This window comes from Corvus hawaiiensis, chromosome 11 (genome assembly GCF_020740725.1).
Source record: "Corvus hawaiiensis isolate bCorHaw1 chromosome 11, bCorHaw1.pri.cur, whole genome shotgun sequence".
Lineage (NCBI taxonomy): Eukaryota > Metazoa > Chordata > Aves > Passeriformes > Corvidae > Corvus > Corvus hawaiiensis.
The window spans coordinates 23,173,791-23,199,395 of NC_063223.1; the positions used below are offsets into that span (position 1 = coordinate 23,173,791).

Below are 25,605 nucleotides of genomic sequence, written 5' to 3' on the forward strand. Positions count from 1 at the left end.
TGTTTTATTAGATAACAATGCCTCTACAAAGTGTGTTGCAGGTAGTAAATTTTGATTAATTTTTTTTTAGTATTATTATATCACACTTCTTTATGCAAGTATATGCTGAATGTAAGTATGGACAGAATCATATCTTGATGAAGATTTCATAATGAAGTGTTTTTTCACTTAAGATCAATAAAAGTTTAGCTAATAAGGTAAAAGTTTACTCTTATTCAAAGCACTTAAAATGCGTCAATCAATTTTCTGTTAAAAACAGTTTTTCTTAGCCAAAAAAAGTCTAAATTAGGGCTTGATGACTACTGCTCAACACAGTGCATGTCTCTACTGCAACACCTTCTAGAAATACATTGGTTACAATTATTTAAGAGATCTAAAGGAAAACATAGTCTGCTGTCAATAACAGATCTCAAGATCTGTCCATTATTACTTTTGTCTTATTTCAAAATTTCTGGAAGGAAAAGCAGCTTCACAGGTTCAGTCAATATTTATTTTCTGCAAAGTGAAATCAAATACCATTAATGTAAACATATGTAATACATAAATATTAACTCAATCCATTAAACCTTTGTGGATAATGGCACTGAACTTATGGCAGTCGTGTCACTTGAAAAGGTTTCTTGCCAGTAGCAGAGGTTTCTAAATCAATAAACACATCTGAGAACAGAAGAACCCTTCACAATATAAAAGCACAGTACCTGAAACCAAGTGCTACAGAGAATGGTCACATGGAGCTGTTCTTTAAAACTATGTAGATTGAACAATTGCCACTAAAACTCCCTCTAAAAAAATAAAATCATTTGTTAATAACTTCTATTACCTAAAGTTAGGTATATCATGCCAGGTAGCACAAAATACAGTAGCTGGAAAATGCAAAATAATTTGGTAGGCCCATCTAATGCTTCACCAGAGCTGTGTAGAAATCAAGAAGGATTCTCTGTTCCTTCTTTATTCCTTTTCCTTTTTTCTTCCAGTGCTTGTTTAAATACAGTTTTCAAGGTATTGTAAACATATGGTCCATTCTCAGAATCGAAGCTTGTCTAATAAAAGAGAGAAGTTTCAGTTCAGTTGTTAAATAGATGTCATACAGCAAAATTCAAAGTAGATGCACAACATTAAAAAAAAAAAGAGCTTTGAGATTTATCAAAGAAAATACGTGGTTTTGAGGGAGTGCTTAATGGTAAGTGTTTTCAGTTTTATACTAACTAGACATTAAAATAAACCAGAAGAAGAAGAAATTTAGAGATTGTTTTAACAGGCAGCTTTACAAAAGATGAGGAAGCAGCATGGTGAACATTCTGTTCAAGTTCAGATTTCATTGGCTGAATCTGAGAAGAAATCTGAGCTGAGCAATAGCTTCACCTGTCACTGTTATTAAATGAGCCCAAAGCAAAAATTAGTTATTCGCATCCTGTGGTACAGGCCTGGAATGTAACTGACTTGCAGTATAATTTCAGAAAATGATTTAATTGGATGGAAAGACTTCATGTGGTACAGAATTTACCAAAGCCTTTGGTAAGCTACTCCCAGTGATTAGTCAGTGTCACTCCTTTCCCTAATTTGAAGATGTCCATGAACTGGCAGTGATCCAGAAATAGAAAAATGAGACTCCAGGATTAAGGCTGTAGTAACAGAATTTAATTTTATTGAGAATATTTCCAACTCTCTATGTATGTGATTACTGTAAAATGTAAACTCTGAAATAAATAAGCTTCACACTGTGAAGTGTGAAGGAATTACTGTGGCCTTTCTCACAGAGGCCTCCCTCTGTTGACGGATTCACCTTTCATGATTTAAACCAAGTAAATACAATATCACAGACAGTTATTTAGGATCACTTGCCTTGGTGAAAGCTTTAATAGCACGAGCAAGTAAGGCCTCCTCCACATCAGCTGGCAGCACTTGCAGGTTCACTACACAGTGTAAAATACAAAGGATAGTCTGACACTGTTCCTGGTGGGTAAAAGGAACAGCAGCTCATTAGAAAAAATATTTCCATGAAAAGCATTTCAGCAGTCAGGTTTTGTTAACTGCTGTTTGAACATCAGGTTGTGCCTTCCTGTACTGAAACCTTTAGGTGCAGGAGTTGGTGGAGAATTCCCACCAGCCTAAAGAGCCTCTGCATAATTATTTCAGTCACAATGGGAAAACTCTTCTCCTGAGTACCACAAACTGCTGTGGGAATTCCTCAGAATTTCTGGGAATTTCAAGATCCCCTCCATGAACAGTACCCTTCTTGTGAACTGGCATAGGGAAGGTGAGATTTGATCTTTTCAGCCCCAAATGCTGTGCATGTTCAGGGCTCTTTTCCCCATCTTGCACCTCTTTCTGTCCTTCCAAGTCTCTGTCACCACTGGAAGCTGGCAGAGAGACACCTGAGCAGTGCTTGCAAGGAGGAATAAAAGGAGGAACAGATCTTTGTGGCTGCTCCTTCCCATCTCTTTTCCAGCTTAATTAAGGGGCTGGAGTATGTGTCACACAAGCAGCCTGCTCTAGGTAACTCTGTTTTGAGCAAGACACTTGGACTAGAAGATATCCAGAGGTCCAGCCAACACAGCTATTGTGGGATTCTGAATTAATATAGGATAAGGATATTTTTTAAAAAATGTTCCTTTCCCATTCATTTATAACAGGTGTCAAGCAGTTTTTATGTAATATGAAAAGAAAGTTAAATCTGATTAAGTGGAAGAACACTTCAGGAAGAAACATAATGTTTTCAGATGAACTTGGGAATTCTGAACATCATGTCATGAAGATCGAGACTGCACATGAAGTTCTGACCACCTATTAATCAGAAGTTGTATTTTTGAGTGTCTGGGGCCTCTATTTTCTTCATAAATACCTGGGAAACAAGGAGTTCCCAGAGAGTTAGGAAATTTGTATAATTAAGAGACCAAGAATGAAGAATTTTATTTATTTTTTTCATCTACTGTGTATCTAACCTTTGGGGAAAGCACAGTTGAACAATTGGGATCAAAAGTAACTGGTTTGCATAGGGATTTCAGAATACAGGTGGCCACAGTTCTGACTTCTGTAAGAATTAGGCCTGGCTTCTGATTCTCTGAATTAGCAAATTCGTCCTATTCCTTGCCCCAGCTCTCCCACAGCTGCCAGGTTGAGATGTTTGCACAGCAAATGGGACAACCATGAAGTGCAGCTGCCAGGTGGGACATAACAAAAGCCACCACGGAGTCACAAAGGTTTCTCATCTTTGCCTCCAGATCTCCAGCTGCAGGATGTGCAGGGAAATGTGCTGCAGTTGAGCTGCTGCTGAGTGGTGTTCCAAGGCTCTGTCTGGTATTTTTCTTGTCATATGCATTGCTGTGGTATTGATTGTGACAACATAGCATTGAGTGACAACTTATACAATTCGATACAGAATGAATTCTCATTCTGATTTTGCAAGAGATTGAAGTGGCTTTTTTCAAGTGCAATTCCCTTGCCTAAAGTTAAAGAATGAATTGTCAGATCCAATATGTACCTTTCTCAGCAAGTAGAGTGCATCCTGGGATTCTGTGCAATTTTTTGCCAGCATGTCAATATCATCTTTGGATATAATAGGTTCTTTCAGCTGCTCTATCCACGACCACATCAAGCTGCAGAGGATAAAAGGATCTCTCTCGGTGCAGATTTTATCCCAAGCTCCATCTCGAGAATTCAGTTCTTTCTTGAAACAAAAAAAAACCAAAACAAATCTGAAAATGCATCATCTATTTACCTTTGCCAGTATTCTCTTTGATTGTAGCAGTACTTGGCTGCTTATGTTCCAACAAAAAACACTTAGGAGTTATCAAAAAAATTTGTATTTTTTTCTGGAGTATCAACATTAATCAGCAGTAATACAAGTGATTCTTTAAAACAGAAGGATGACATAAGCAGTGCAGCTGAGAACCTCCCAATACTCCACCAGAATACGTAAACCAGCTTTGCACTCCAGCTTCAAAACAAATGTTGCTAAGAGGATTTGGGTTTGAGGATAAGCAATTAAGTTTCTACTAAATTCTTTTTCTTTTACTCATGAATCCTCTGATCAGTTCTGAGAAAGCACTGATGATAACCAACTCAAACCCTTAAAACCTGTACTACTTCTGTGCCACCAGCAGCCACGCTACAACCAGAGATAATGCCATCAATTTCCCCCAGTCAGGAAAATTAACATAACCAGAACCTCCACCCTCCTGCTAGAGACCAGAATTTGCAGGTGCATTTTGCCAGCCTGTGCAAGAACTGACCCATAACTGACAAGTACAATCATTTACTGGACCTCGTATAAACTGCTATCCCAATGTGCTATTTCAAAGCTCCACGTGGCATTTTTGCCATTCCAGGAACTCACTGAGGTGAAATATGCAGAGCCCATAGCATGGAATTGCGTTAAAAATTACCTGCCACATTTCTACCTTCTGCTTCACTTCATCCTCTCCCAGAAATTCATTTATATCTGCAAGTGCTTTGGCTGCCAAAACCCTTCGGGCTTCCAGACTTAACTCCGACTGCACAACAATGTGTGGAATTGTCTCTGACACATGTCTGCTACCTTGGCTTTCATATCCAATGGAAAAGTTCACTTTGGAAGAGGAAGAAGAGGAGTCAGAGTCCTCAGAGAGATAGACTCTTCTGCCATATATATTGGTCTTGTGGTCCTTCCTATGACCAGTCTCGTTGGCAAAGTTGTGCCTCGACACCCCGGTTTCCTTGGGATTGTGGATGGATGTGAGGCCTGAGGAAAAGGTCCTGCTGCGTTGTATTTCTTTGGTAGAATTCCTTCTGTGATAAAGTGAGGAGCCATCCTTCCGTCCATCCAAACTGAATTTCCCTTGACTCCAGAACGTGCACGTGTTATGCACTAATGCTTCTTTGTTTAACTCCAGCTGTGGCTTTGCTTCACCTGTGGCAGAACATTCCTCCCCACTGTTCTCCTTCTGTTTGTTGTTCACTAAGATCTGAGCAGGCACTGTCCAGACAGTGTCATCCTGTTCCAAGAGAAACCCAGTTCTCCTGAGATCTGACTCACTGTAGCTCAGACGCCTTCTCAGATGAGTAAGAGGCTGAAGGCATTCGACATTCCTTCTTCTACAAAAAGAGTCACATTCATGTCCCAGGGAGAAGGGACAGTCCTGGCTTTCGAGAGCGGAGGAGTGGGTGTGGGACGAGTCCGATGTGTCGCTGTCCTGCCTGGCCAGCTCCCGCTCGAGCTCCGTGGACGCCAGCTGGGACACGGTCTTCTCAATCTCAGCTGAGAGGTCTGGGATGTCCAGCAGCTCTGCCTCTATCACCTGTCTATTTTCAGCCAGGTCCAGCAGCAGCTTGCACACCAGGTGGATGAGTTTTGGCACGTGTTTGAGGTGCCTGCTCTCGTAGCCGTGGAGCAGGTGCCTCTGGCGGGTCAGGTACTGTGACAGGGTCACCGCGTGCGCCTTGGGCTCGCAGCAGGCGAAGACATTGCGCAGGGGGACCAGGAACTGGGAGAACTCCCTGACACACAGTAACTGCCCCCGGGTCTGGATGGAGTTGGGCCTTTTTGCTCTGACAAACAGAATTGCTTGGTCAGCACTCATTCTTGTGGCAAAAACTAAGTAGCAAGCTATTAGAACACCTGGAAAATACAAAGGCAGGATTAGTTGAGGAACTGTCAGACTAAAACAAATACTCAGTGGAAATATGGGATAGAAATTAATATAGGTGAAGACACAGTGTCCTCTATTACATGATGCTGTTACTTAAATGTAATTGCATGTGCAGAACCACCAGACAGTGAAGCCCTTCTCACTGCACTGCAGTGGGAGCTCACCACGGCCTCTCCAGGAGCTCCACCATTCGCAAACACAGGAGCAATGGGGCTTCTATGGGGAGGGCACAACCAAAACGGACTTGAAAGGAGCAAATTAAATCTTAGGTGCTCCACCAAATCTACCTCGTCCAACAGTGAGTGGCATGTTTGTGAATGTGTAATAAATACTAGACAATGAAAGTGTACCAGGAGAATCTTTCCCCACCAAAAGCAACTGTCACATTTGAATGTAATGGAACCATTATACAGATTAAAAACTTCTCTAACCTTACAGGTCTTTGGTTTTAATATACTAAAACCGATCTCCTCTAGCCATTGAGGACATTTGGACAAAGTAGTTCAGCACTTTTAACCATTTTATAGAGGTACATCTTGCAACGATGTAGAATGTAGCCCAGTTCTGAACAGTTTATAAGCAGAGAGGGTTGGAATTTCTAGAGGAACCCTTGTGCTGCTCCTGCATGGGGCACGTACCTGTCCTCCCAAGTCCTGCGTGGCAGTGAACAGCCACCCTCCCCTCCTGCAGGGCGAAAGCCATCACTTTCACCATGTCAAGGATAGTCGTGAGAGATGCCACTCCATAATCCTTCCATCCAAAATTATAAAAATAAACTAAAATAAAAAGAGAGACAGTGATTTTCTGCCACACTGAATGTGAAATGTGTAGCACTATATGCAGAGTAGAGATTACTAATAAGAAATTATAGTACTAAAATTACATAATGGAGCTTAAAATCTGACTAGACCTTGGTTGCAAGAGATTATTTTCCCATTTCAGTGTATGCTTGCTATTGAAATTTGATAGATACATGAAGCTAGCAAAGATTTGTCAAACTCAAGTTCAGCTAGAATGTAAAAGGTGTAACAAAACAGTGACTCGTGCAAAATTACCAAGCTATATATAGGAAGAGGGTAATTTTTTCTTTTCAGAAATAAAAGCACTTCTTCAGTCAACAGCTGCTTCCTATGGAGAGGAACTTTCTTTTCTCACCATAATATGAAAATACAAAACCACTGTCAGTAGCAGTGTCCCCACATGAAATAACCTTTTATAGGGTAGATACAAAAACAAATGAGTGTACCAGAATTTGACACACCCTTCGTGGTTCAGATATTTGTGAATGCAGAAGAAAAAGAAAAATGTAACTGTTGCCTGCCCTTTTTTCTAAACACCTGAACACAAACCTCCATCTCTCTCTGCATAATACACAATCTTCAATAATATGTTGCTTGCTCTTTATTTTATTTGCCAGGTTTCACATCTACATCCCATTTTGTACAATATTTCTTACACAGCTGCATTTAACTCACAGGAATTCAAGTAAAAATATCCTTAAATGCCAAACTCAATAATTAATGAGGAACAGCAGCAGGAGGGAACTTACTGCCAGCCTCCATGAAAGCCTCAGGAAGGTAGGTGAAGCCGCTCTCCTGCTCCAGGGGGTTCCCACAGCTCGCGTGCTCCCCAGGACGCTGAAGGTTAATTACGGTTTTTATGGCACATCTTAAGGAAGGAATAGATGAGTCAAAGTATTACATGCAGCCAAAATCTCATTATCCCTTATTTTCTGAAACATACGTTTATTCTTAGTGGAGAATAAATCTTTACCTGTAGAGCGTTAAAATGAAAGGATCTTTATCAACAATCCAAATCTATGTTGAAAGAGAAAACGGATCAGGAATTACACCAGTAATACTTACAATAAATAATGACTAAATTTGTTACCTTTCAAACTGCTCAATAATGTTGTACTTTTCAATTAATTCTGTCGAGGGTCGAGCCATAGCCAGAATGTTATCTGTTATCCTGAGAAATTAGAAAAGTAGATAATAATGTTATCATGAATCATTTCCTGGGTATGAGTCTTCCAAAATAAGAATACCATTATATTCAAGAAAGAGAGAAATAACCTTGCTGACTAATTAGAAATTACTTTTTAAAAATTCTACTATGCCACAGTGTTCATGATGAATCTTATTAAACTGATACAGGTAGAATATTATCAAAAGACAATTACTGGAACTGCTTAAATGCCAGGACATAAGTAAAAATTCCTTTGAATAGAAATCTGGACCCAGATCCCTGTTTGTCCCTCCAAGGTTTGTAAATGCTGTTCAAGCATTTGCTGTTAGGAAAAACAGTAAGAACGTAAGAATACATTTCATGTGATTCTTGCTGCACATGAACATCCTTCTGAACACATGCCCACATTATTTCATCTGCAGCAAATGCTTTTACTTTTCAATTCTATTATTAACACGTTTAATTAATTTGCATCCTAATCCTTAGTAGCCCAGAACAGCTTTTTTATAATTCATGACAGATAAGTATTTATTCTTTTGGATGTGAACCAAACTCACTGTAAGTCAACAGAAACCTTTCATTGTCTTTCCTGGGCTGTGTACAACAGCCACTACGTCAAGTTCTAATTCCAAATCAAATTCTCATTATGCTTTACACTTAGCAGCTGATTAAAAAAAAAAAAAAAAAAAAGCCCAGCTATTTTGCTGTGTTGAGCTGCTCACCAGGAGGAGTAGAGCCCCTTGACAGCCTGCTCGTGCTCGGCCCAGCGCGCCGGGTTCTCGTACTTGCAGGCGCGGCCGCCGCAGGCCATGGAGCACTGCATGTGCCCGGGGATGACGTGGCGCAGCCGCTCCCCCACCTTCGTGTACTTGGCCGTGGGGCGCCTGGAGCTCCCTGCGACACAAGAGCCACGTTAGCGAGGGAGCTCCCTACAGCCCCTCCACCTGAACAGTGCCGGTTCAGCCTCATGGGGAACTGCGAACACCGCAAATACATGCAATATGCATTTCAGGCTCATTGTTCAAGTAAGGATTCCGAGGGGGAAAAATTGTTTGCACTACTGCCAGTTATTTTTTATGATGAAGTTAGACGTGAGTGACATCCCATGCAGCTGCAAAAAGTCACAGTCCTCTTCAACCTGAAATCCAAAACAGTTAACCATATCCTTGGTGTATACATGAATGTGTGCTCTGTTCTACCTGTTGTTTGTAACTGAGCTGTTAGAGTAAAAAGCATGTATTGACACTTGAATAAGAAAACAATGAACAAAATGTAGAATACAAAATACAGGAAGAAAATTAAACCCCACTATTTTATCCACACATAAAAAATACAGCTAACAGAACAAAAGTATAGTAATACCGAGAAAATACCCAGAACTGCCAACAGTCTCAATGAAAAGTACTTTACTTTTTTTTTCAGGAAAAGTTGCATCCAGCTCCTCGGGGCTGAGCGACGACAGAGCCACCATGACCCGGTGCGTGGACGAGGAGAGCAGCTCCACCACGGAGCTGCGGCGCCGCTGGCTCAGGCGGAGAAGGGGATCGGAGGAGGAATGCCTCCGCCCCTGGAAGAAATGGCTAAAGATGCTGACGGCCGAGCGCCTGCGGGGGGAAGGCTGCATGGCTGCCCGGACCCAGCTCCGCCCGGCGCCGCTGCCCGCGGCGCTCTGAGCGGAGGGGAAGTTGCTCAGCGCTGAAGTTGCGGGGAGCGGAGCATCCCCGAGCGCGCTCCGGCAGCTGGTCCCCCGGGCTGAGCTGTCGCCATGGTAACGGAGGATGCAGGCGCTGCTCTCAGCCAGCCCCGGGCTGCTCCCTTCCACAGGGATTGCGTCTGCTTGGGACAAACTGTTCCGCCGCTTGATGAAAATAGTTGCATTTCAAGTAGGTAATTTTCAAAACGCGCTGGGAACAACCAAAATATTTTTCATAAACAATGGGAGTATTTAGTTCCTGCTCAATAACAGGCATTCAGAACTCACTAAGACACAAAATACTCGATTCAACAGAACAATCAAAATGTAGCTGGAGGCTCTGCCTCCTGAGAGATCTGTAAGGAAGTACATTATACTCCCCCACCTCTTGGTTCTTCATTCCACAACCACCTCTCCTCCTCCACTTTGCTGCTCCAAAATGCATCATTAGCTGCGTAATGATTGGGATTAGTGTGTTCCTGCTGAAATGCTTCAGTACATGATGAATTGTAGACTGTTTGCCTGGACCATTCACATCTTCTAACAAAACACAATTTGTTATTCCAAACAAAAGGCTGATTTTTTTTTTCAGGGCACAGCTTTTTTATGAAGCAAAGCTGTTAACCCTGCAGCCTGAGAGAAGGCAGCTCATGTGGAGGAGAAGGTGTGTCAGCTGAGTGCTTCAGGCTTCTGAAGGTAGGTATGAGGTGGCAAATTGCCTCCCACTTTGCTTCCAGTGTGCTAAGCAGGAGAATGAGGTGGCCAGGAAGATTGCAGCACTCAGAAAAGCAACTGTGTGAAGAATGGATTATATTGATGTAAAAAGCCTCTGTCATCCCAGTATCTCTACATTAGACTGTATGGAAAGAGGAAGGCTGGGGAGATCAAGAAAATCCACTTTAACTTCGTCAATAAACAAATTAATCCCATTTCATTTTCCTAAAATACAAAGTATTGTCAGTCTGTGTTTCTTCTTGTACTACAATACTTGTACAGAGGAATTTGCATAAGAGGAAGCTCCCTGTCTTCTTCTGGGACAAATTCACCAGGCAAAAATCTGCTGCTTCTAGACAGTGACAGCACTTGAGGGCCTGAACTTTGACTGCTGCTCCCCAGCTCTTACAGAGACGTGGCAACATTTGCAGTGGGTACCAGGCCTGAAACATCAGCAGCGGTATCGTGTGAGGAAAGGAAAATGTTCAAAACCTTGACTTTTCATTCATCAGTGAATCATTGATGAAACAAGTAATATCAACAGGTGAGGAAACATGTAAATATGCTTTTATTTTGGGCATTGGGTGGAAGAGAAAGGAGATGAAAAAGGCTATTTCAAGTGCTACCTGTATCCAAGAAATGTGAAAAATATTTTCTAATTAACTATATTCCTTTCTTATATTTAATTATTTTTCTCTTTCTCTTCCCAGAAACTTCTTTTCAGTATATATCAAATGATAATGGAGCCAGAAATGAGGAAAATAAAATGCTGCACATCATTATTTTCCTACTGAACCTAGCAGGTTTGCAAACAAGCACTCACCCAAAACGGTAAGAAAGAATTGCATCCTGTAAAAGTTTAAATAATTAGAAAGGGGAGTTTTGTTGAAGGCAGGTTTGTATTTTCAGAGAGCTAGGCAGTTTCTAACACAAAAATGGCATAGTTTCTTCCATCACGAGATCTGACAAAATGAAAATTACAGAAAAGATCAACCTATTATCACCACAACATGTTGATGAAATAATGCAGTTTGGTTTTGTTGTAGACATTTTAAGTTTATAAACATGGATAATATTTCTGAGGGTTTTTTAAATTTTCTGTGGATTTTTTTCCAGAATTGGTCTAAGCATTTATTGTGAATGGCACATCAGAGACAAATTCTTACCTGAATTCATATTTGCCAGATACACACTGCTCTCTATCAGCGAGGAGTATGGTAGTTCATTTTGCAGCAAAACTCCTGCAGCCATTGCAGTACCTGTTGAAACAATAAAATATTCACTGAATCTACAACAGAAGCTCAAAAAATGCAAAATAAAGCCAAGTATCTGGCACCTGGTGATGGAGTCATTCAAGATTTGGGCAGTCAGGCATGGGCTGGTACTTGGTAAGACAGATTGTCTACAATCCACGTGCCCTGTCTGCTCTCTTCCCTCCACTCCTGGGGTTTGAAATCACATCTGTGATGATACTTCTCTAACAAGGAAACTGAACCCAGGAGTGTCTCTAAGCAGAAGACAGATTTCTCTAATGTTATTGCTAATACAAGGTAGGTCCTGCTCTGAAGACCTTCTATCTGACAGAAAGATAAAGGGAAGCTGTAAATATGGACACAATAATCAGTCACTGTGATGGTTAAATAAACTCTTTACATGGCTCTTGAGTGGAAATTCTTACTCAGTATAAGATCACCATTCTGTTTCTCTTATCTCTATAGGGAAATAGCTGCAAGCATAACAAAAAAAAGGTTTTTTGTACCAAACTAAGTACATCTGCTGTATCGTTAACTATAGAAACTTTGCTAAATAGACAAACCTTGGGTTCCCAAATCTACAAAACCAGTATTAGGATTCAGCAGCATAAATAGGGTTTTAAAAGACAGTTTGCTAAAACATTAAAACATTAAAAAATAGAAGAGTCTTGTAGGGATTAGGTGATACAACAGGCCTGTGTGGTGCTGTTTGCTGTTCATTGTCCAGCTTTTATCTCTAATTCTGCATAATTATTTTTGTAGTAAGTATTTAAACAAACTTTATTCATTCAGATATTACATTATCTACCACATATTTGAATAAATTATTCTTCCAACAATGCTAATGGACTTTATTCCACAAAGTCACCCAGTACAGTTCTGTTCTTTTCAAGATGCCTAATGGTGGGAACAGATCACAGATCCCCATTAAGAACCCTTTCATAGTGCTGCACCAGTCCTCTCAAAGGGATGAGAATTACATTTGTCAGTGAAAGACAGAGAGCCTTCTGAAACTTCAGAGATGCTCAGAAATGTATTTCTAATGTAAGTACATTAAGAAGAATATGAATTAAGAATACTCTAGATAAAGATTAAAAGAGTATCTGGAGTGTTTTCTACTCAGCTACTTGACCATCTGACTCTGTATTCTGAAAAGTCAATCTTTTAATAAAGTACCTTCATATAATTGCATTCTATTTGGAGAAGCTTCAAAACCTCTATTTTTTCTTCAATGGGCTTTGAAATCAGTAAGTGATGGCTTCCATTATCAGAGGAAACTTTGTACCTAAATAAATAACTTGATTTTATCCCCAGAATTTCTTTTTTAGAGTTAATAGTGCTGGATTAACAAAAATTGTTGGTTTCTATTTCTCAGAAATTTCTCCAAAATTCTTAATAGCTTGTCCAGATAACATTTGAAAAAGATATCTCATCACATGGACAGCAGAATCACCACCACTATGACTATTTAGTTTTCCTATCTCCTTGGACTCAAGAGATTAAAAAAGAAAAAAAAAAAAGAGAAAAAAAAATCAGGGATATTTCTATCATCTAAAATTATTTTCCTTTTTTTTACTCAGGAATCAGGCTGATAAGAACTCTTAACTGGAAAGGGATGAGATGGAGGTTAGTGCAGAAGACAATATACCTAGAGTATTACAAAATACTAGCAAGATTCTTCTAAGTGGCAGAGGTGAGCTATGTGTTTCTTTCTTGTCTAACCAATTTTATTTCATTTATACACCAAATCCATAATTCCTGCGCTGCCCAACTGACTTGAATATTTTGTCTGTGCCTTTCAGTTTGCTAAACTTGACTGACAGCTGTTAAATTGCACTCCCTCAAACAGATGTAATGCGGTAATTTGGCACAGCTCAGTGCTGATGTTCCTAGAGAGGGGCATTATGTTTCTGCACCGATAAAAAGGGTGTAGAAGTAAAAATAGTGCTTAGGTAAAAGCAACAGCTCTCTCCTGCATCATCTCTGTACCAGATATTCACATTTTAAAGACATTCTTCAGCATTTTGCTCATCCCGTGAACGCTCGGTGGCTGCGGAAGGCACAGCCCGGAGCGTTATTCCAGGTCACGGTGCCCGTGAGCTGCCTGGGGGATCCGAGTCACGTACCTTGTGGCAATCACCATATCGCCTTAATCAGCTCTGCTGCTTTATCTCTGCCGTGCATTCCTATTGCCATGACAGCAGAGAGGCCGCCCTTTAATCCCGGCTCCCCGAGCGAGAGGAGAGGAGCGGTGTCTCCCTGCGGTGAGGTTCCATCGCTGTTCCAGCACAGGCAGCGCTGCCATCCAGCGAGCGGGAACAGCCCGGCTCCTGACACCAAACACCGGGAAATGTGGCTGTGCTGTCGGCCGGCAGGAGGGAAGAGCAGGACCACACTGCCCAAGGAACCTCCTGGAATCCTGATGCCAAGCGCTCGGGGTATTTCAGGAGGTGCCTCCAGGCGTGGGTTTGATCCGTGGTTTGATGTCTGTAGGCAGTTTTGAGTCGCCTTTTCTTTCCCCCCGCTTTTGAGCTGAACAATTCCTACCAGAAGGGATTTTTATTTCCTGTTGCACTCGATTCACGTATTGCATTTGGTAACACGACAGCTGCCGAGTCCCACTCGCTGCTTCACACATGCAGGGGTGGCTTTCCTGCAGAGGAAGAAGTGTGGGCACCTCGTGCCGCTGGGGGTGAGCTCGCTCCGGGCAGCCACCTTCTCCTAAGCAGTGAAGCCTCTTGCCCACGGCCATTCCCTCTGGAATAAAGGCACTTCTCTTTGTAAGGTCGCAGGTGGAGCAGTAGAGTGCCACGCAGGCAGCGGGACATCAGGGACATCAGGGATCCCAAGGAGCAGGTTCCATGCTCCTTCCAAAGGCTGCCTTCCACACGCAGTACTCCTCACTGGCTCTCAGGAGCCAGCAAATTAACAACTCTGCCTTGTCACAAAGAAGATTCCTTTCTGGTATTTTGGGATCTGGAAACCAGTGGCTTCCAGTGACTGGGCTGAATTTTTGCTCCAGACTGAAATGAAAGGAGCAATGTCCAATATTGCAGCAGCCAGAAAACAACTATACAGCCAAAAAGCGAGGAGACAAGAAGATGCTGGTCTTGCTCTATCTCAGCAATTAGGATGGTTATTTAATGAATGCAATTACTATCTTTTAGTTCAGAACACGTTTTCAGACAGAGAGAAGGGCTTGCATTCCCAGCTGGAAGGATTCCAGTTAGGGCAGTGTAGCTGCCAGCACGGACAGTAATCCCAGTGTAAGGCTGCGCCCCTGTGCACCTCTCCACTGACAGCGAGGGCCCAAATCTTTAATTCGTGTGGCTTTGCTAAAGAAGAATGCCCCAGAAGACCATACACTTAAAAAGATGTGTATGTATGTATTAACATGAAAAAATTTTAGTTCTCCATTTTAAAATATCAGTAGATGGGAAAAATTATTTTAAACCTCAAATATATTCATACAATAGAGGCAAATGCTGATGCTTAGGCCTGTCACATGAAATTTTGAGGTTATTTTTACTGTTTTCTTGTCTTCTAAAGTGAATTTGTTCTCTCCCTGTTGCAGTCACGTGTAACTAACTACCAAGCAGCCAAAATTTTAAAGGAACGTAGTCAATTCACTGCAGGTAGGGGCCAGGGCAGCTTGGTACCTAAGCACTGGGTAACACCTCTCAAATTTCCTGTGGCCTAATTCTACGAAGCTTTGCTTTTGTGAGCAGTCCCACAGAAATCAACAGAATGTCTAAATATAACATCACACGGGATAAAGTTTCACTGCCAAAATGCAAAATCCAGTAAACTGCACTAATGGAGATGTTTTAGGCAGATAACTAAAGATAACTTAGATGATTAAGACTAAGTAAAAATAGGATAGTGTAGAGAGGACTGGTTATATTTAATGAAGTAGTTAAGAGCTACTAAATTATAACTTTGTCTCTCAATTCAGGCTTTGAATCTGATGCTTTAAGATTGGCAGATCATGAGAGTTTCTAGCAAAAAATCTTCTAAATTGGCTGAGACATAGTCACAGGTACAGGAAGCACTGGTAAATGAAACTGTGTTTTAAATTACCCCAGACTATCTAATTTTAACATTGCCAGGAATAACAAAGCATTTCTAAAGGTTTGTAAAAAATTATGATAACTGGGGGTTTTTGCTAAACTTCATTATTATGATTAATGAAACAAGATGCAAAGGTTGTTGTTCTAATGCCTGTATCAGTGAAAAAGTTCACTGGTAACAGATATTTCATGAATGCCTAAGCTACACTTTAACCATAGTCTGGAAAGCAGTTTTAGCATGGAGCACACATTTCAGTAGGCACACACCTCAATTCCTGAGCTGTGTTAAAAAGCTCAATTATTTGAAATATGAAATTTTTACTACCTCTAAGCAAACGCCAAAATATTGGAAAAGCAAATGAACACACGGATGAAGGACAGAGAGAAAACTAGGTAAAATTTTTAACAAATTTTCATATAGTTTAGTTATACAGTATTTACACAGCAGAATGATACTACAGCTGCTGTAAAACTCCAGGGATTTCACTGGAACCATAACCAGAACGATTTGTTATTTCTACATGTGTTTTACCCTCTTTGGGAAAAAAATATTCCCCACATGTCTTAGCAAAAGGTGAATGTCATTTAATCATCAAGTTTGATATTTACAGAGGACTCTAACTGCTTTCATGTACAAAAGAGACAAGAGAATGTAATTCATTAAAAAGTTATGTAGGTGTTGGCTTGGTGATTCAGTGTTTGCTATTCATAGATTTTTTGACATAAATAGCAAGAAACTGCAAGCTAAACTGATGGACATGTCTCTCAATTGACTTGAGTCGTTATTTAAATCACCTCTTCCTGTGGTAGTGCTAACCCAAGAGTTAACAGAAGTTATTTTAAACTACCTTGAACAGGCTGGCAGGCAGTAATTACTAGAGAGACTTATCAAGGAGATGGCATAAAGTGAATATATTAACTGTTCTACAAACAAAAATGGTGACTCCGAGACCCTTGATCATGAATATCATGCTTACCAAGAGACTCTCAGACTCTTAACACTGACTACAGGCAGAAGAATGAAATATTGTCAGTAACTGTCAGCATTCTGACAGCACTCAGAAGTGCAAGTTTAAAAATTATCTCTGCAAGTTAGAGGAATTCTTTTTAAATCTAATACAGTCAACACCATAGTAAATTTACATGAGTTTTAATAGTTTTAATAATTTCAGTGCAACACCTTACCTGTTACCCTGCAAAAAGAATGAGTGAGAGCTGATCCCTTCATTGTTGCAGTATCAGCCACAAGAAACACGTTGTAGGGGAGTCACATTTTACAGAGGAGAAGCTGAATGAATTCCCATGGTGTTTCCTGTGGCTAATCCGATCGGGGATGGTAATCTGGGAGGAGCCAGCAACGATCTTTTCTTAACCTAAGGCTGTGCGGGGAGTGCCTCGGGGACTATGCAGATAATCATCCCTAAACTGCTTTCTGCGTCTGCCCGGCCTTTGAAGGGATTGAGGCAAACAGGCCACAGCAGCCTCATGTTTTAATAACTGAATCTTCCAGCTCTGCTCATCCTGTTCACCTCATTTCCTGTTATTAACGAGTAAATATATATTTATTTGTGTGTGTCTACATGCATCACACAAGTAAACACAGAGCTATAGAGATAATTTTGTGAAGTGAGATTAATAACAGTTAAACTGATACATTGATTTTGAAATGCCATGAAAAGAGAATTAGATAGAAATGTTCCATTGTTATCTGGACATATCATTGTTATCTGCACAAAATATTTTTTCTCACCCGGTAAAAGCACAGAATGTCACTGAAGTATTTTCAGCAAGTATAAATTAACTGCATTTAAAGTAATATCTCAAAACCTAAAAAAAAGTAGGTAAATATATTATAGGTAGGTAAATGTAAGATATTATAGTAGGTAAATATAAGTATATATATAAGTAAAATATAATCAACTGTAATCAACCAAAAAAACAAAGATTTTGTTGATTTAAGTAAATACTAGATAAGTAAAAAATGTAAATAAAATAGGATAGAATATCTTATTCTATTTTTAAAATAGATCTTATCTCCAAATCAAGTTCAAGCACTGACAAAAAAAAGAGCTTTCATTTATTCCCATCACTTCCCTGCATGTTTTGTTAAAAAGTCCCTACCATTAATGAAGCTAGGGATTGATTAAAAATACCTCCCAATTATTTAGAAACAAAGTATCCTTAAAATTACACATACAGCTTCTTAGTATACAAGAAAACCACATGCACGAACTGAAGTGTATCCAGCCATTTCAGTAAACAAACATCACTTTTCTATACAGGTATGGAGTTTGCCCAGAGCAGCTGTAGCTGCCCCATCCATGGCAGTGTCCCGGGCCAGGTTGGGCGGGGCTTGGAGCAACCTGGGAGAGTGGGAGGTGTCCCTGCCCATGGCAGGGGGTGGAATGGGATGAACTTTAAGGTCTCTTCCAACCCAAACTGTTCTGTGATTCTAAGTTTGGGGGGGGGGGGGGGAAAGAAATTGTGACTTCAAAAGATTCGTACACAATTTGGGAAAAGCCACTAAGATACCTTGGCTACTAAAAAGTCTGAAAAGATTGAGGAGCCTCAAATCCTCCTTTGCACACCTTTCTTTGGTGTGTTGGTAGAAGTGTCAACTCCAAAGGGGCCAAGCACCCACAGCTTCCTCAGTCTGCAGCTGCAACTGGGGGGTTTAAAACCTCCAAAAATTGATCCATGTGGGTTCCCTGGGTGCCAAGAGCTGGTGTCCAGTGCCACTGCTCCAGCAGCCCTGCTCAGGCCCTGCTCAGGGCAGGCACACTGACTCACTCACTCGGGTGCTGGTGAGAGCAGACCCCGACAGAGGCCCAGCAGAACAGTGCTGACTTCCTGGGAATTACAGACCTTCAGCGGGAATCTGTACTGGAAATGCAGGGTAGAAAGAATCAGAGGTCAGCTATAATGAAATATATATTATACAATGAAATAAATCCACTCTTTGCATTTCAGCTGTGGTCTGATGGTTGCCCTTGGTTACCTGCCTGGGTCAATTCACACAAGGAACAGCCCCACAGCAGCACTCCTTGGTTTCATATTGTTCAGTCACTACAGAAGTGGCTCTAGGAATCTGAATCTGCAAATTATGAGTAAAGGGACACATGTATTTTCCAAGTGTCAGCACACAAAAATGTGTTAACAAATGGAGCATCTGGCAAAACATTTTGTAGGAGGAACTGGAGGAAGCTGGCATGATTTTAGTTGACTAAAGAACAAAGAGCAGCTTCAGAAAACTAATAAATATTAATTAAATTCTTAATATAACCATACTCTTTGGGGGAAGTTCTGAACGTTCACATTTGAGAAGCTGTCACTGACATACCTAAGTTTTATTTCCATGTGGATAATAGAACGCTGTTCACCTATCTGATTCCAGAGGGGTGCTAATTCCTGGAGGGCCAGGTAAGGTATTACAATGCTCTGCTGAATCCACTTGTAGGTGTCAGAGCTCTGCTGGCTGCCCCTTGTATCTGTTCCCACATTTGTACTCCTCACTATTAATGACACTTTATTCAGCTGAGGAACTGATTTCTTCTAGTGCTTTGCAGAGTTTAGCTAATTCCAGGCACCCCTGCCAGACGTGTTTGTTCTAACAGGCCATGTCACTGTATTTTAGTCAAGACAAGGCTTTGTGATAACTGAGGGTGACTTTTTGGGAGAATTAACCAACAGGCTGAAATAATTTGCCATTTCCAAGGAGAGAATACAGAGTAGGTGGGATGCTAATGACTAAACTAGCAATCTTCATGTCTCTAGGCTTGGCATTCTCCTGTTTCAACAAAATGAAGAATCTCAGGTCCTCTGGAAAATTCTGCTGAACTATTACTGCCATTTAAAGAAACTAACAAGCTTTCCAGGTAAGTAGAACAGGATCACTAGGCTTCTGGCAGCTTATTTCTCTTGCACTGCAGGAGCTGCTTCATGGCTACTTCACAGAAGGCGTAGCAAATCCACCTGTCCGTGACCTTAGGTACAAGTTTGTCAGATTAGGCAGGCAGAAAAGTGTCCGAATTGCCTCATTAGAATTCTGACCACTGCTTGCACTGCACTGTTTTCAGGGTACATAGACAGAATCAAAACATCACACTATCCTAAAACTTAAAGCTGACTAAAACCTAAGATTCATTTTCATTTAATACAAACTGGTTTGGATTCCTAGCTGGCTTTGGGCATTTCCAGCTGCTCCTTTTGCTTTTTGCTCTTCTCATAGTTTGGATCATAAAAATCAATTAATATTGCTTTATTTTCAGCTTGTATTGAAACACTGCAGGGAAGGCTTCAGCTTTGTGTAACTTTACAACTGTATAAATGTTATTAAAGACTTTCTATAAGTTCTGCTTTTAGATATTTTTATATATATATATATACACACACGTATACATACAGATTCTTTTCTGTCCATTAAGCATAATGCTGTACCACCACAAATCAATCACAAAAGTAGAGTCAAAGCCTCTGGTAGACCTTGATGATACCAGCAGTATTACAGTTGTGAGAGAAATGTACACATTTAGCTGCTTAATGAGATCCCACAGCAGCAGCCCACCTGTGATCCCTGTTCTCTTTCATCATCTCTACTTCTGACAGTCTCTCTTTTCCTGTTGGTTCCACTGTTACCTAAAATTGCCAGTAAAGTACAAAATGTAGTGAAATGTTAGGTAAGCAGCAGAGTAATATGAAAATTCCAATTCAAAAGACAGTTCTAAACCTGAAGAATTGTATCAGGTGTTATTCACAGGTCATTCAATGGACTTACAGTGCAAAAGGTGACTACACACCTAGGAAAACAGTGTAGAGCCACTTAAATTAGATCTAGCTATAAAAAGGAAAGCTCTGATTTATGAGACAACTACCTTCCTCCAGGTCAGATTTCCCAGTTTCTAGATAACTCCTCTCACTTACAATTTTACTGCTATTACACAAGATAAAATAGTCATAATGGTATCATTGGATTTACAACAAAGTGAAATATTTACTCAAACATGTCGAAGAAACACTTTTCAGGTCAGTTTATGCGTCCAGCCAAGCAAGTACATCATGAGAGAGGATTACATTGCTAATTTTATCTCTGAGGTGACACTCTCAGAGCAGCTGGCCCTGCAGACTGTCTCCCTCTCTTACTTCATCTTGCCTTATATATGCAGGTACTCTCTGTGTTTCACATAAACTACTGATGGAAACAAAAGATGGAAAAATCACAGAATCCCAGAATGGTTTGGGTTGGAGGGAACTTAGAGCTCATCCAGTCCCACCCCCTGCCATGGCCAGGGACACCTTCCACTACCCCAGGTTGCTCCAACCCCCTCCAACCTGGCCTTGGGCACTTCCAGGGATGGGGCAGCCACCACCTGAATCACAACCTGAAAATGCTTTCAAGCAATACAAAAGTGCAAACACATTTATTTTGTACACATTATTTTGGGATTAAGTCCTCCACAGATGTGGAGCTCAGTGTTGCTAAGTGGGGTGAAGGACTCCCAAAAACACATCTCTGAGAAATGCAAAATCAAGAGATCTGTGTAAAGAGAAAACACTGAAGTCTAGATTATTAATATATCATGTAACCTTTAATCTTTTTGTTATCCTACTGAAGAGTACAGAGACAGTCTATTACCAAAAGCAGTAATAGCTACATCTAAAAGTTACTATTGAGTGTGTGGATTGACCTATGCATTGCGGTCCCTCAAACGGGACTGACTGAGCTGCGTTTTTCAGAATGATTAAGTGATGATTAGAGGTGGGGTACAACCACTACAAAACATGAAGACATCGCTGAGACAGGGAAAATCAGCTTCCATTGCGCTCCCCTGCTGTCATTCACGGTCCTCTCTCTCCCTGACAGCTGTGGGCCTTTGCGAAGGTAAAACGACACACATCATTTATTAAATTAAAAGCATTTTGAGGTTGTGATTCAAGAGGTGACAGCCCCATCTCTGGAAGTTATTCAAGGCCAGGCTGAACGGGGCTTGGAGCAACCCGGTCTGGCGGAAAGTGTCCCTGCCCAGGGCAGGGCGTGGGATGGGACGCACTTTAAAACTCCCTTTAGCCCCAACCAGCCTGGGCTGCTGTGATTCGGCTCTGTGACTATTTAGCAGCGGGTGGCAGAAGGGCTGGTGTCACCGCGCAGCCCCCGGGGCCCACGGGCGGTGCCGGGCACGGCCCGGGGCAGCAGGAGGAGCCCGGAGAGCCGGGCGGGCCGCAGCGGAGTCTCTGCGAGGTAAATCCTTAGCGGAGGGGCCGGGCCGAGGCAGCGAGCGCGGGGCAGCCCGACAGCCCGGAGGAGGGCGCGGGTGCCGGGGGTTCGGCCGGGGCCGGGCGCTCTGAGGGGCTCCGGGCGCTCTGAGGGGCTGTGAGCGCTGCGAGGGGCTGCGAGGTGCTATGAGGGGCTGCGAGCGCTGTGAGGGGCTCAGAGGGGCTGCGAGGGGCTGTGAGCGCTGCGAGGGGCGCGGGGCGCGGGCGCGGCGGGGGCGCGGACCCACCTCAGCTGCAGGGCCGCTCGCGCCGCTCCGCCGGCACCGCCCCGCAGCGCATGCGCGGGGACACGGCCAGGGGACCGGGAGGCGGGACCGGGAGAGAGCGGGATCGGGAAAAGCGGGACCGGGAAAAGCGGGACCGGGAAAAGAGGGACCGGGAGAGAGCGGGACCGGGAAAAGCGGGACCGGGAAAAGAGGGACCGGGAAAGGCGGGGTCGGGAAAAGCGGGATGCGGGAGAGCGCGCATGCGGGATCGGGGGACGGCAGGATCAGGGAAGCGGGAGTGGGATGCAGGGGAGGGTGGGATCGGGTTGGGGGAAGGTGGGAGCTGAGGGTCTGGGGCGGGGGTGTGTGTATATGTGTGTGTTTGCATGCCTGTGTGTTTGGGTGTGTCTGTGTGAATATTTTTACGCCGTTTTACTGACACGGTTTAATATTTAATCGTGGGCCATAGAGTTTTGGTGGTTTAAGGTCGGGAATTTAATTAAAAATGTCCAAATGACTGTGTTTTTCAGGTGAATGGTGCCTACAGGTGGAGGTGTGGTCGCATTGACACCCTGAAGGTTTCAGCTTCATCCCTCTGCACCATCCATGTGTTAACATCTCAGCAGGGGTTTTATCGAGGAGTTGCCACACAGACATTGGTCAGGGCTTTGAGAGGCTTAGCTGAAGTTTTTTGATAGGCATGAAAGGTATTTAGGTCTTGGACAGAGTGTAATAGGTTCATAATGGTTTATTTTGATACTGGAGTTGAATATACAGTCGCTGATTAAAGGAGGAGCGAGAGCCATAAACTGCTGCACACATCACAGTGCTGGGCTGAAACATCTGTCCGAGGGTCAGCAGGGTGTTCTTGGAGTGAGTGCCTGGTAACACGCTTGGGAGGTTAAGTTGTGGTTTTCACGGTACTCACAGATTTTTGGCAGTGTTCTTTGTCTGCCTCATTAGCTACATTAGTACATTAGCACCTAGAATTGGTGTCTCTAGTATATCATATCAATTACTTCAACACTATCAGGGTTTACATACTTTTAATTTACATTTTTTTAAAGGTAAGGACAGGTTTGGGAACTTTGTGGAAATGCTGAAAATAATTCTGTTGCTCCTTTCTGCTAAGCAGAAGGAGGTGTCAGCATAGGAGACACAGGACTTTCTTCTTAAAATGGTCAGTCCCATTAGTACTGAAGTGTCTTAAATACATCTTGATTTTTGGCAACGTAACATATTCCTACAATAATACTGATTAATAAACTAAAGATAAAGGCTGTGTGACTCTTCCTCTCCCTCTAAAACATTCAAATAGGGTTTCCCTGTGTCTGCCTATGAGAAAATGTTATTAAAATTCACAAGTTTCATTTTTTAGATGACTGCAGGGCACACATTAAGTGTTCAGTCACACAGTGAGATTTGTACCTTTGCCATCAATTATCATTCTCATGTGTTTAGGGTTTGGCTTGGGGCTGGAACGCTGTGATCGCGCCTTGTGCTCTGTTCCCAAAATTTGTGTTTATCGTTACATAATTACATGAATAAACAATCTTTTGCATGCTTCACAAAGAATCTGTAAAATTCAGAGAAGAAAGCACAAAGCTTTCTTTGTCTTGTTGTAAAGATGCAACCACAACGGCATGAAAATTAATGCTGGCTTTGCTCTTTTTGGTCTGAAATAAGGAAAAAGTTGAGGTTTTCACCACGTTGTGTCCTTGGTTGGGCTTGTGGTGCAGCTGCACAAGCACTTGTGCTTTGCAGTGGTGCAGAGGGGGCAAGGCTGCTTCTGTCACAAGCTGAGCATGGACAGCCCCTCAGGACCATAGCACAGAGAAATCCGTGTTCTGGAATGCTCAGAAATGTTGTACTTTGAATTATATGGGATTTTTACATCAGAGGATGAAGCAGAACCAGCAGAAAACTCACTGAGGTTGACCATGAGGTGCAGGCTCCCAGGTACAGCCAGGAAAAGGGGCTTTCCTTGGTGAGAGCAGCTCCAGGGGTGGAAAGAGGAAAAGGAGACTTCTTGCTTCCCCAGGAGGAAGTTGAGTCCGGGCTGGGGGATGATCCTAGGAGCATAAGGAGTCTCTCTAATGCTGTGAGGCCGAGCTGGAGCCTGACATAGAAGGAGTAGCTCCAGGGATGCTGAGGCTGCGGCCGCCAGCCCTGCGCAGCCCTTTGCTGGCTGGAGCTCATTTCACATCAGCCCGTGCCGCCGTGTGGCAAAGGAGCACGGTGCAGCTGCCGGCTCGGGAGCGCTTCATTCTCGTAAGGTTCTGCCCGCTTTCTGTGTTCCTTGGACTGCTGGGGCAGGGGGCAGGGTGGGTTTCATCTCCGATGTTGCTGCGCTTCGTCTCAGCAGCTCCAGGGCAGCGCGGGAGCACGCGGGTTCGGCGTGCTGGGGGTGCGAACTGTGATGTTATTGCAGCACAAAGTGTGCTGTGCAGCCACGTCTCCTGAGCATTTCCCGATTCCAGCCAAGCAGGTGACTGAAGAATAACTGTATGGAGATAATCCATAAAGTGGGGTATGAAGTCTTTAACCTTTTGTCTTCATTTTTTCATCCAAATTGCTCGGGGTCCTTTCCTCCCTTGCACAAGCACCAGATTTTGCAGCCTTCCAGTGCCTTAAGGGGGAGAGGGACTTTTTGTATGGGCAGATAGTGACAGAATAGGGGATAATGACTTTAAACTGTCAGAGGGCAGGTTTAGGCCAGATATAAAGAAGAAATTCTTGCATGTGAGGGTGGGGAGGCCCTGGTGCAGGGTGCCCAGAGAAGCTGTGGCTGCCCCTGGATCTCTGGCAGTGTCCAAGACCAGGTTGGATGGGGCTTGGAGCAGCCTGGGACAGTGTAAGGGGTGGAACTGGATGGGCTTTAAGCTGCCTTCCAACCCAAAGCATTCTGTGATTCCATGATTCTGTGATTTGAACACTTTATTCCACTTTTTGTTTCCTGCCACCCCACTTGCTCCCTGGGGATAGCAGCATTCTTTTCCAGCATAAACACAGCCTTTACAGAGATGATTCAGGTTTTCTCTGGGAGCCTTTCATTTGCACTGTTTATGCAGGCACATCGTGCATTGTACAATACCTCTCTTGTTTGCCATGAACATCAGCCTGATGGGAAGGCAGCAAAAGACTCCGAGGGATAATCAGCAGATGTAATGAAACAATGCCAGCAGCAGGAGAAAATAGCTGGAGAGGCTGCTCCTGGGGCTGGACACGTCCTCAGTGGAGTGTGGCAGTGCTGTTGTGAGTGTGGAGAGGATCCCAAGTGAAGGCAGATTTGTGTGCAGAGTCACCGGAGCTGGTGGATCGTCTAGATACTGAGTAATCTGCTGGAACTCTCACCTTTTCCTGGGTTTTCCGGGGGATTTAGCCTGGGCAGGATGCTGGTGACACCTCCTGTCCTTTGGCACACAGCAGTGTGAGGAGACCCTCACTGCCCACTGGCTGTGGTGTCAAGAGCAGGACAAGTTCAGCAAATGCAATTCTGCTTTCTGTAGAGACCATTTCATATCCTTTCTTTTGGCTTTCTGTGGATTTGGTTCCTATTTCTCCTAAAAATGTGCAAGTGCACTCTGCCAAGTTACCAGTCTGCTCCCGATTCTGTAGAATTTTCTTGTTCTCATTGCTTTTTTTTTTTTTTTCATTTTTTATGGGCCTTTGTATTCAGTTTCCTTTTACTCACCTTTTTGGTCTTCATATGATTCATATTTGTTAACTTCAAGACCTTAAAGCTGTGCTTTGGCCTTTACAGCTCTGACAGTTTGCTAAGTCAAGTGAGAAGCTGTTCAAAGC

General features: G+C 42.6%; 1 protein-coding gene and 1 long non-coding RNA gene across 12 annotated transcripts; one reads left to right on the forward strand and one right to left on the reverse strand.

Moving 5' to 3' along the window:
* Positions 1 to 468: 468 nt before the first annotated feature.
* On the reverse strand, positions 469 to 21,892 carry PTPDC1 (protein tyrosine phosphatase domain containing 1). 7 transcript variants are annotated; one of them, XM_048315580.1, is made up of 10 exons: positions 21,823 to 21,892; positions 11,169 to 11,261; positions 8,318 to 8,489; positions 7,518 to 7,598; positions 7,177 to 7,295; positions 6,266 to 6,403; positions 4,386 to 5,596; positions 3,482 to 3,667; positions 1,843 to 1,953; positions 469 to 1,040 (listed from the first exon to the last, which is right to left on the reverse strand). In XM_048315580.1, exons 2-10 carry the CDS (start codon positions 11,251 to 11,253, stop codon positions 924 to 926), a joined length of 2,220 nt encoding a protein of 739 aa, XP_048171537.1. In that variant the 5' UTR covers positions 11,254 to 11,261; positions 21,823 to 21,892; the 3' UTR covers positions 469 to 923. The 7 variants fall into 7 exon arrangements, with proteins under 7 accessions (XP_048171537.1, XP_048171539.1, XP_048171536.1 ...); XM_048315582.1 differs by lacking the exon at positions 21,823 to 21,892 and adding an exon at positions 19,890 to 19,964; XM_048315579.1 differs by lacking the exon at positions 21,823 to 21,892 and adding an exon at positions 16,511 to 17,041.
* On the forward strand, positions 9,508 to 23,373 carry LOC125331506. Of its 5 annotated transcripts, none has more exons than XR_007206091.1 (5): positions 9,508 to 10,546; positions 10,713 to 10,833; positions 12,836 to 12,948; positions 19,100 to 19,200; positions 22,332 to 23,373. It is a non-coding gene; the product is annotated as an uncharacterized LOC125331506 (long non-coding RNA). The 5 variants fall into 5 exon arrangements; XR_007206093.1 differs by lacking the exon at positions 22,332 to 23,373 and adding an exon at positions 12,149 to 12,299 and having other exon boundaries at positions 19,100 to 19,896; XR_007206092.1 differs by lacking the exon at positions 22,332 to 23,373 and adding an exon at positions 19,594 to 19,896.
* Positions 23,374 to 25,605: the final 2,232 nt, after the last annotated feature.